General features: G+C 36.4%; 1 protein-coding gene and 1 pseudogene across 1 annotated transcript; one reads left to right on the forward strand and one right to left on the reverse strand.

The window, feature by feature from the left end:
* Nucleotides 1-7,571: 7,571 nt before the first annotated feature.
* On the reverse strand, nucleotides 7,572-8,462 carry LOC133755027 (putative vomeronasal receptor-like protein 4). Its single transcript, XM_062185349.1, has one exon. It carries the CDS (start codon nucleotides 8,460-8,462, stop codon nucleotides 7,572-7,574), a length of 891 nt encoding a protein of 296 aa, XP_062041333.1.
* A 2,009-nt stretch (nucleotides 8,463-10,471) lies between these two features.
* Nucleotides 10,472-10,958, forward strand: LOC133755028 (translationally-controlled tumor protein-like; annotated as a pseudogene).
* The last annotated feature ends 1,323 nt before the right edge of the window (nucleotides 10,959-12,281 follow it).

A 12,281-nucleotide genomic window follows, 5' to 3' on the forward strand; every position in this document is an offset into this window, starting at 1 on the left:
TCTGCTTTACTTCATTATTTACCATGTTGTATGCACTACATTTTACTTCTTGCCCCTTCCTAATTATTTTTCTAGGAGCAATTGTTCTCATGGAATCTCAGTCTAACATCTTTAAAGGGCATTTGAAATCTGATGACATCTTAATATCTACCTACACCCCAAACACCATCTTCAGCTTCTCTTCAATATTTAGTATACTGTCTTATAATAACTTATTTACATGACTTACTAATCATGATGTCTAATTGCCAGCTCCAAACTCACCTGCCCTGACCATATTAATCTCTCTTTCTCTCCCTCCCTCTCTCTCGCTCTCTCTCTCACACACACACATACGCACACATACACATGCATACACACACACACAGAAGTCTGCCTTCATTATCCATTTGAATAACCCTAAACTACTATTTTCTTCTCAGACCAAGGCAGGAGTCAGCTAAGGGCTAATTGGGGAAGCTGAGAAAAACAAATTTCTGAATTATTTAGTAGTCTTAGTGTGTTTTTCCTTTTTCCAGTCTCTACCTCCTTGCCCTCATACTTGACCTTGAGGCAATAGACAAAGAGATAATTGGGGAAGCTAAGGAAAAAAGTTGCAAACTTGACCTTCATATGCATATGGTAATGTCCAGATGGCCTACATGTCAGATGATCTCAGAACCACACTGAGGCTTGCCTCTCATCAAATAACCACCCCTATAAATATACAGACCTTAAACACATTCAAGTGGCTTTGGTCTCAGCCTGTTGGCCAGCTCATATTTTCATAATGAGTGTACTTTACTTTCCTGTAATAAACATTTTTTGTTTTACTTACTGCTTGTGTGAGCCTCATTCAATTCGTTGTCTGAAGTTCAAAAGAGCATAGTCATGAACTTTCCACTCTCAACTCCAACAATACTAAATATTTAACTAATAAATAGCTATTTCTGTATTTTGAAGATCTGATCTCAAGTCCATCTACTTCTACCACCAGCATTTTTCATTCTATTCCTATGTGACTCCATCTCCTGGACTGCTCAAAATCAATATTCTCAAATTGGTACTTATTTGGGGCTAGTGCTGTGGTGTAGTGAATAAAGCTACTGCCTGGAGTGTCAGCATCCCATATGGGCACTGGTTATAGTCCTAGCTGCTCCTCTTCCAATTCAGCTCTCTGCTATGGCCTGGGAGATCAGTAAAAGATGGCCCAAGTGCTTGGGCACCTGCACCAGCATGGGAGACCCAGAAGTTCTTGGCTCCTGGCTTCAGATCAGCCCAGCACTGGTGGTTGCAGTCATTTGGGGAAGTGATCCAGTGGATGGAAGCTCTCTGTCTCTCTCTGCATCTGTTTCTTTGTAATTGCCTTTCAATTTTATTATTTTTTTATTTTTTGACAGGCAGTTAGACAGTGAGAGAGAGAGAGAGAGACAGGGAGAAAGGTCTTTCTTTTCCATTGGTTCACCCCCCAAATGGCCACTGCAGCAGGCGCACTGCAATCTAAAGCCGGGAGCCAGGTGCTTCCTCCTGGTCTCCCATGCAGGTGCAGGGCCCAAGCACCTGGGCCATCCTACACTGCTTTCCCAGACCACAATAGAGAGCTGGACTGGATGAAGAGCAACTGGGACAGAATCCAGTGCCCCAACTGAGTGCCAGTGCCGTAGGCAGAGGATTAGCCAAGTGAGCCATGGCACTGGCCATAATTGCCTTTCAAATAAATAATAAATAATAATAAAATATTTTCTTAAAAAATTGGTACTTAAGAGCTGGCACTGTGGTGCAGCAGGTTAAAGCCCTGGCCTGAAGTGCCAGCATCCCTTATGGGCACATGTTCTAGTCCCAGCTGTTGCTCTTCCCATCCAGCTCTCTTCTATGGCCTGGGAAAGCAGTAAAAGATGGTCCAAGTCCTTGAGTCCCTGCAACTGGGACAGAATCCAGTGCCCCAACTGAGTGCCAGTGCCGTAGGCAGAGGATTAGCCAAGTGAGCCATGGCACTGGCCGTAATTGCCTTTCAAATAAATAATAAATAATAATAAAATATTTTCTTAAAAAATTGGTACTTAAGGGCTGGCACTGTGGTGCAGCAGGTTAAAGCCCTGGCCTGAAGTGCCGGCATCCCATATGGGCACATGTTCTAGTCCCAGCTGCTGCTCTTCCCATCCAGCTCTCTGCTATGGCCTGGGAAAGCAGTAAAAGATGGTCCAAGTCCTTGAGTCCCTGCACCCACATGGTAGACCTGGAAGAAGCTCCTTGCTCCTGGCTCCTGGCTCCTGGCTTCAGATCAGCTTAGCTCCAGCTGTTGTGGCCATCTGTGGAAGACCTCTCTCTTTGTCTCTACCTCTCTCTGTAACTCTTTCAAATAAATAAAATAAATATTTTTTTAGATATTGGTACTTAATAGTTACCTAAGAATAAATCATTTATTTGATCAAATTTTATCATATTGCAGCATAAATATCCTTTTACTTCTTTAGCCATATAAATGTACATCCCTGATTAAAATTTTGTCTTCCCATTCCACTCTGATTTTAATGACATCGCTAATCTAATTTGTATTTCCAATATGATCCTGAGTAAAGCCTTCTCTTTCCCTAGCCCTTGGTTTCATAATGTATAAAATGAACTTACTCAAAATGAGCACAGGAAATGTTCAGTAAGGAGATCCATGGGTCTGTCACTCCATTGAAATGTGCTAAATTGGAATGAATGTACGATCAAAACAACTCTGTGAAAGCCAGTTTCTAATTTGACCATCCATCATATCCATCATGAATATCTTTTTTGAAGAGATAATCTTCAAAACACTAATATTTAAGAAAACCTCTGCCAAGTCACTGTCTGTTCCAGAGAGAACACAACAGAAATTTCAGTGACAACTCACAACAAGGAGTGTATACTTTGTAAAGTATTTCAGTAGGATATTCATAGAAATATATGACTGTAGCTGCCACAAAAACTCTGATGTGCAAAGGAATCTGATTTCCACAATAGTCCTAAATTACATACCCAGACTGTCAAATTCTGAGCAAAATGAAATTAACACTTTTATAAAAGAAAATTATATTTCAGTCAAAAAAGCATAAACTTTCCCTATGAAAAATTTATCTTTAAAAAGTTTATTTCCTTATGAAAAGTATAATTACTTTTAAAAACATTTAGATAAACACCCTACAAATGCCCAGAGGGTTAATGAAAGCAGGAGAAAGATGTTTTTACTGTGCCCCACCAAACAAGTGCTAACTCTTAATCAAAATGTAAAAAGAAAATTATGTAATATAAAGATTTTTAAACATTAAATAGTGAATAAGGTATCAAGACATTTAGGAGATATTAATATAAATATGGAATTAAAAATTATGAAAAAATTTAAATAACAGTTTTGAAGAGACACAGGAATCAATGAACATCAAGAGAAGGCAAATGAAGTTATCTAGTAAAACATGTTACATGTTTTACTTATGTTATTTAGTAAAACACATAACAAATGAAAAAATAAACAGACAAGGTATTTGCAGTACACCATCAATTGTACTAACACATGTATCATGGGATACCCATTATGAGTGGAGAAGGAGACACAGAATATTTAGAAAATTATGGCTAACAATATACAAATATGACAAAACACAGTTATCTGCCCATGTAAGATAATCAGTGAAGTCTAAGAGGATGGACCGTAAAAATCTGCACTAAGAAACATTCTACTAGAGTTAATGTACAAGTATGAATGCATAATCGTAAAAGGAACAAAGGAGAAGTGACTTTAGATTCACCAAAGACCTTCAAAGAGGATATCAGCTGATTTTTTGTACAAAACAATATCAGTCAGAAGTTAGTGGGTGGCACATTTAAATCACTGAAAGGGAAACAACCACAGCTATCAGATATGAATTTTGTATAAGATAATGTGAGAAATAATTGAAATAGTGTTCATAAGAATGGCTGTCAATAAGTGAGAAAAGAAGTTTCTTAGGTTAAAATGAAGGACATTATGAATAAATCAACATCATAGATATTGGTAACAACATAAATGTAACAGACATGCTTTTTTTTCTTTATGTGTTTAATTATTTTATGTGTTTAATTATTTTTTCTATGTGAGTTAAAGTCAAGTGAAAAAAAATACAGTAATTATAAAGCCATGTTGAGGAGTACAGAATGTTTATGACCTGGTGGTGTTAAAGCTGCATTAGTGGACACATATTTAGTAAGGGGACCCTGGGCTTTTGTATGTGGGAAGATTTTTAGTGAATATTTTATTTTTACTTATAATGACTGTCCACAATTCATTTCTTGATATACAGGAGTAATTTGAAATGTTCGTGATTCACTGGAATTAAAAAGCAAATTTATTTGATGAAAACTAATGTCAAATCCATGTGTAACTTTTTCATAATATGTGTTTTCCAAAAAACATTAAAGATGGTCTTGTAAGTAAATTCACTTAATTGCTTCAGTTACCATTCATAATATCTGCCTCTAAGACACTTATTTTGTAGTAGTCCATGGGAATAGGTTTTCTGGGTACTTTGAGTTGAAAATAATTGGTATTTTAATATAGAGGAAGAAATGAATACAAAATTAAGTTATGTTTGAAGATAGTATGAAGGAAATTAATTTGATGACTTAGAGGTTAATACTCAGAACATATATTAGGCACTATTATAAGCCACTAAACATTTATGAGTTTAATAGTTCAAAGCCCCAAATTAATTACAGATTCATTAAAAAAGAAAAAAAAATACATCTTCAAGTTTATCAAGATAGAAAAATCAACACAGAAATCAGCCATTTGCTCTGATTCATTAAAATCTATCTGTATATAAACAACAATGAATGCACTACATGCATATAAATAATGTTAAGTAATTTATTTAAAAGTTTGACTAATTAAGCATACAAATAAATGGTCATAATGTTTTATGACCAGGAAGCAAATGATAAAGTTCTTTTTCAGAATTCAGATATAAGTGTTTAAATAAAAAAATATATTAGATTTAAAAATCTATCATTGTTTCTCTCACAACAGAAATCCAACACATCATAATTTCTTGGCATTCTAATGACAATAGTAACCATCAAGTAAAGTGTAACAAGTGATTTGTCCCTAAATGTACATTTCATTAAGATTATTTAAGTTAGGGTCAGTGCTGTGGGTGGCTCTTTTGGTTAATCCTCCACTTGCAGCGCTGACATCCCATATGGGTGCTGGGTTCTAGTCCCGGTTGCTCCTCTTCCAGTTGAGCTCTCTACTGCGGCCTAGGAGGGCAGTGGAGGATGGCCCAAGTGCTTGGGCCCTGCACCCGCATGGAAGACCAGGAGGAAGCACATGGCTCCTGGCTTTGGATTGCTGTAGCTCCTGCCTTAGTGGCCATTTAGGGGATTAACCAACAGAAGAAAGACCTTTCTCTCTCTCTAACTCTGTCAAATAAAAAAAAAGAAAAAAAGGTTATTTAAGTTAACTCACAATTTAAAATATGCTATCCAGAAGGATTATTTTTGAAGAGTTGTGAAAGTGCTAATGAGAAAAAATGATGATTGAAGATAAAGTCCTGAATTTGGATAATTAGTTCTTGCCAATATTAGGTTAATGCTATAGCAAAACAGTAATTGTGGACTTGTGTATGGGTTTTATTCTTTGTAAGGAAATGTAATAATTCATAAAAATTGTCAAAATATTGTCAGTTATCTAGCATTAAATTAAGTTTAAATTAAATTGTTAATATTAAGCTAATCATATTCTACCCATTCTCATTAACTTATAGTGATCTGCGGAAGAAGAGTATGTTCCAAATGAAATGAAAAAGGGATTTCTCTTTTTTAATATATATATTATAATGCCAGGAAACTCTTGAGTTATTTCCTTGATGCATCTAGAATGTTCACAGAACTTTTTCACTTCTCAATAGGGGGGTATTGATTATTTTTTTTTATTTTTATTTTTTGACAGGCAGAGTTAGACAGTGAGAGGGAGAGACAGAGAGAAAGGTCTTCTTTCCATTGGTTCACCTCCCAAATGGCCTCCACAGCCGGGGTGCTGAGCTGATCTGAAGCCAGGAGCCAGGTGCCTCCTCCTGGTCTCCCATGCGGGTGCAGGGCCCAAGCACTTGGGCCATACTCCACTGCCCTCCTAGGCCACAACAGAGCTGGACTGGAAGAGGAGCAACTGGGACAGGACTGGCACCCCAACCAGGACTAGAACCCGGGGTACCGGTGCCACAGGCAGATGATTAGCCTAATGAGCCGCAGCACCAGCCAAAAAAGGGATTTCTCATGAAACATGATTGTCTACTACAGAAAATCTATGTGAAACATTTTCTTGTATACTGCAAATAATTGTGCTTTTGGGGGAAACTGTTATATGTCCAACAACCTATAGTGCAGAAAATTAAAATAGTAGAATGCTGCAAGATTCACCAAAATGTCTAATAAAGTTGGAAGGAATATTTGAAAACCCCCAAACTAGCAAAGCAAACCAAATAAATTTTCCATGGAAGGAACAAAACTAAGAAACAGATTCTCCATTCATAAAGGACTTCTCATGAGGATGAGAAATCTTTTTTGTGGTGTTCAGACTAGAGGGGCAAAAACAATAAAAGAAAACTAACTGCAAACATTCCAAGGTGATATCTCACTCATATGAGAAACAATCTTATTTACTTTTTCACACAGAAATAACCTACCAAAATAAAATTTCACATTACATAAGTTTAGACAGGGGGATTATCTTTAAAACATGTAATTCAATACAATGCAGATAGGAGAATCACAAAATACATGAAAATAACAAGGGTCCAAATGAATAAAAAGACATATTTGGGAAACAGCAATTAAATTGAATCTACTTAATATAAAATGTATGTTAAACATTAGCCTGAGCCAAAGAAAAAAACTACTGAAATGTTATGTTAAGCATAGTTAGTAGAAGTACAATAAAAAGAGAAAATCAATAGAAGTTAAAAATATAAACCTACATATACACAGGTTAGAATGAAAAGGAGTCAAATAATTTAATTGTGTCTCTGGATTATACAAAAGAAACCAAAGAAGCTAATCTAAGAATAATTTGTTGTTCAAGTTTCCAAAATTGACAAGAAGACACAAATCAGTGAATTCACAATAGTGGTAACATCAAAGAAAAGACTTAAATGACAAAAGGATGATAATCTGCAAAGATAAAAATCTCCATAGTTTATATGTGTGAAAGCAGAAATAACTATTAGCAGATCATTGAGAAATTGTCAGTAAAACCAGAACTAGATGCTTAGTTAATATGCTTTCAACAAACAATAATATGCAGATTACCTTCTGAAGTAAGATCTAAGGATTAGGTAGCAAAAGCAGCTTTATAGATGCCAAGTCTAAAGGAAAAAAAATCCTGCATTAAGTTAGGAAAGTTTAAGAAGTAATTTCAATGCATGGAGACCATTGAACTAAGGGAGGCATATAATCTTTGGCAGTGTCAAAGTAAAAGAAAAATGGTTACAAGTAACAAACACAAGTAAAATTCTACACATTTAAATTAAAATTTAAATTCCTTAATTTTTTGAATATTTAACAGAGTGAGAATTCAGCTTTTCAGATTTGTTTCATCAACTTGTTAAAATTGTCATATCAATCACATTTTTCAGAGTACCAATTATTCTTTTATCAGAACTAATAAATATCAAAGGACTGGCCATGGCATACACATTTCCCACAAGTCTCTGGACATCCAGTACAATTGGATCATATTTCCACAATACAGTTGAGAAGGATGACATTGTGATATCCACACAGTACATGATCACAAAGAAACTCACCAGCAGCAGGACAGTATGGGTGGCCCTTTTTGCTGGGGAGGTTCTTGGGGTAACACTCATGCTGTGAAGGTACTCACACCTCCTCTGATGATTAGATAAGAAAATCATCATATATGCACCGGAGAGCAACATGATTCCTACAAAGAAGATGTTCTGGGACAATGCAAGCGTGAAAAATATTTCCGTGATGATAGAATTCATTGAGGAAAGTGAGCAATACTTACTGACATGGAGTAGTTTGGTCATGTTGGGATGAGCTACAGTGTAGATGATCATGTTACTATTGAAAGAAAGGTCGAGGGACCAAAAACAGAAGAAAACCTGACTAACATAATTTGTGAGTCCATGTTTAAATCTTGACATGTAGAAGGTGCTGGGGCTGATGGTGATGACCTGGATGATGCTCAAGAGGGACATAGTACTGATGGAGAGACCCCTCATCACCCTGATCATATAGAGCAAAATCTTACAATTTAAGTCATTTAGAAAATTCAGTGACTTGAACGTATCTGCAGATAAAATTTCCAGTGTTGTGAGTAGCATCATTATATGGACAAATGCCAAGTGACACGTGGTCACATCAGTGGGCTTAGGTCTATGATCTTGGTGGATTGTCAAGATGTGGAAGAGAAAGAGGAAGGTATTGGCTAAGATTCCAATGGCAGCTTGAAAAAAATACATTTTTTTAAAATTTTTTTTGACAGGCAGAGTGGACAGTGAGAGAGAGACAGAGAGAAAGGTCTTCCTTTTGCCATTGGTTCACCCTCCAATGGCCACCGCGGTTGGCACGCTGCGGCCGGCGCACTGCGCTGATCCAATGGCAGGAGCCAGGGGCTTATCCTGGTCTCCCATGGGGTACAGGACCCAAGCACTGGGGCCTTCCTCCACTGCACTCTCAGGCCACATTAGAGAGCTGCCCTGGAAGAGGGGCAACCGGGACAGAATCCGGTGCCCGGACCGGGACTAGAACCCGGTGTGCCGGCGCTGCAAGGCAGAGGATTAGCCTAGTGAGCCGTGGCACCGGCCTAAAAATACATATTTTTTAATGATAGCATAAGTGGAAACTTTTTTCATATTATCAGCATACAGGAAACATTTTAGATACCTGTAAAACAAAAACAGATCTTACATTACCAGTGTTCTTTCTTTTTCATGAAAGTTATCACAAACATCATTTTTATTTTACCCACTTATTTTTAAGGAACCCTAAATATTTTGTACAGATTTTGGTAGTAAGATTTCTGCATTGTCTGTAACAAATGAAATTTTTCACTACATCCATATTCTGAACCCTTTGAAGACTCCTATATTTGTGAATTTCCAACATGTTTGCAACAAGATAAACAATTGCATTTTTCTGTAAATATTTTTAAATGCTCTACATACATAGGCCTGGTGCGAAATGGCTCGATCTCATAAACGAATGGAAGAAGTAGAAAAATTCCTCTACAACCACGGGACATGCATGAGTTAATGAAAGGCACATGGAAGAGTTGGTAAAGTCGTTGTTGAATTTGCTTCAAAGGCTTAATCTACTAAAGCAAATGCACTATGAATCATAACTGAATAATTGATTTTCCATAAATGTGTATCTGTACCCATGGAACCAGAAAAATTACCAGGACCATATTGACTAGAAGATTAACTATCTCCACATTTCAAGGATCATAATCAATTCAATTATATATTTAAGCAGTGTATGATATTGGTGAAATTATTTTAGTATATACATATATATATAATATATATGTATATGTAATGTATATATATATATAAATTATATTGTCCTATTCATACATTATGAGATGTTTGGTGAAAGAGATAACATAATTACATGAAAGAAAGTAGATAAGGATTTCAATATTTTCTTCTCTTGCCACAGTGATATTTGGCTGATTATCCCTACCTCATTTCCTTCATTTGGTAAATGCCCACCATGCACTGAAACAAACTTGCTCTAACAGATAATCAATTCTTATTTGTTTCTAATGAGGCTCTTGATAACATACAGTCTGGGTGAGAAAAAAAAACATGGCTACTGTGGATGAGTGATAATAGATAAAATATAATCATTTAGATAATTGCTTTTGAAAATGCACATTAATTCCCTGTATCTAACAACTGATAGTTGTCCACAACATATGTGTGTACTCCAAAATATCATACTATTTGTTTGTATTTTAAAGCTAGTTTTGTATCCTGTATTTTATGTGAATAATCTGGCAGTTGCATCATGGAAGGATCGCTGAAGGTGCAATAATATATTGTCAACATGTAAGAAAGGAAATAGAGGAGTTTGAAGATGGTCACTTACAGTTTGGTTAGGGTGTAAAGAAGAATTGGGTCCTTTGAAACAAAGTAAATACTTAAACATATCAATGTACAGCTCAGTTCTCACTGGAAGAACTAAAAATCTGAGATTACTGGAGCTGAGAGTGCAGCCTCTGAGCATTTTAAGAAGACAGAAAGTGTGGGCAACATTCACCTTCTTTATCCTGCCTTTCATCTTATATGTCAAAATATTCACTTCATTTTGGATCATGGTGAGGAAAACACCACAATTAAATGAACCTGGACTTTTTGGCCCTCTCCCCACTAACCCTGAGGGCTGTTCTGGCTGCAAAACACTCACCCAGAGCTCCAGGCTCCTGGAAAGCTAGCACCGCTGTCCTCTTCTTCCAGGTGGCATCATGCTTATCTACTGGGACCTCATCAGTGACGATGAGATGTTCTATAACATTTGCAAGATGTGCCTGGAGGTGGAGGGGAAAATGGCCAGTGAGCAGAGAGTAACAATGATGATTCCTTTGCTTTGCCTCTTCTGAAGGCCCTGAGGGCAAAGGTACTGAAAGCACAGTAATCACTGGTGTTGATGTTGCCATGAACCATCACCTGCAGGAAACCAGATTCACAAAAGAATCCTTCAAGAAGCATATTAAAGATTACCTAGAATCAAAGGCAAGCTTGAAGAACAGAGACTAGAAAGGGTAAAACCTTGTATGATAGAGGATGCACAACAAATCAAACACATCCTTGCTAATTTCAAAAACTACCAGTTCTATTTGGGTAAAAACATGAATCCACTTGGCATGGTTGCTCTGCTGGTACTACCATGAGGATGGAATGACCCCATTTATGATTTTCTTTAAGAGTGGTCTAGAAATGGAAAAATGTTAACAAATTGGCAACTACTTTGGATCTATCACTGCTCATCATAACGCTGCTGCTTGTTATCCACACAACACCAGGATTTACAGGAAATGGAACTGATGTTATCTCAAGACCTTCGTTTATTTGGCCATGATTTACTTGGAATGAAGGCATTGTTTTTAAGGGAAAAATTGTCTTGTAGGTTGTCTAAAAATTATATGCATTTGAACTCAAATTATATAGATAAATAGACGAGGAACCAAAAGGCTAATGATGAAATCTTTGGGCTTAGATTAGGCATGTACATAAAACAGAAGCAGTATGACAAAAAGCTGCCATCTATATAAACTCAAGGGCTACTTGATACACAAAGTATGTTTTAAAAAATATTTACTCAAAAGTCAAAAATACAGACACACACACACACAGAAGTAGTGAGAGAGCCAGGCATCTCCCATTCACTGGTCACTCCCAGAGATGCCCAAGAAAACTGGCCAAAAATAGGAGTGAGGAACTCCATTCCAGTTTCTCATTTGTGTGCCAGGAACCCAGGTACTGGAGCCATTATCTGCTGCTGCCTAGTTGCACCAGAAGGAGGAGGCAAAGGGATCAGAAGCATGTATACAGGACATGAACCAACACACTGATAAAGGATGAAAATGTCCCAGCATCAGCTTAACTCTCTGCACCACAATGGTTTCCTCAAGAAACATAATTTTGATAAAGCCTCTTTTCTTATCTTTATGAAAATATAAATTACTAAAATATTGTTATATTATGAGTGGTAACTTTAGGAATATTTGGCTAATGAATGTACAGTGATGTGTATAGTCCCTGTAGATTTAAGAATATAAGTATATATGATATAATTTACTATTTTATTATGTTAACAATGCTGTCTTCACTATAAGTTTTACCATACTTATTACCAACTTGACCTATGACATTGACAATATTAAAATAATGCAGAATTTTTGATAAACCAATCATGGGGAGTAGGTTAATTGTGTTCATTGATAAAATGAGTCAGTTTGCATATTCAATTAGAAAAAAAATCCTTTCCACTATGATTAGTTTCACAAAAATAGTTTTTTAAAGATGGACAAATTCCAGAAGAATAAACAGGAAAAGTATCTAATAGCATTGAATGAATGCAATGTGTCATCTATTTAGAAACTTAATTTAATGCAGATATAGCACAGAATTGATGAGGAATATGTAATCTCAAAGACTGAATTCCTTGTTCCACTGAGAAAAATCATAAGTAATAAAAGCGTCACCACAGAATTGGGAGACAAAAAATATAGCAGAACAAGGTAACAGCTGGGGACACACAAAAATAGTCCATGA

Source organism: Lepus europaeus, unplaced genomic scaffold (assembly GCF_033115175.1).
Source record: "Lepus europaeus isolate LE1 unplaced genomic scaffold, mLepTim1.pri SCAFFOLD_381, whole genome shotgun sequence".
In the NCBI taxonomy this organism is placed as follows: Eukaryota; Metazoa; Chordata; class Mammalia; order Lagomorpha; family Leporidae; genus Lepus; species Lepus europaeus.

What these genes read in the sequence shown, in the direction of transcription:
- LOC133755027 (XM_062185349.1), bottom strand. Translation starts at nt 8,462, where the DNA reads ATGTATTTTTTTCAAGCTGCCATTGGAATCTTAGCCAATACCTTCCTC.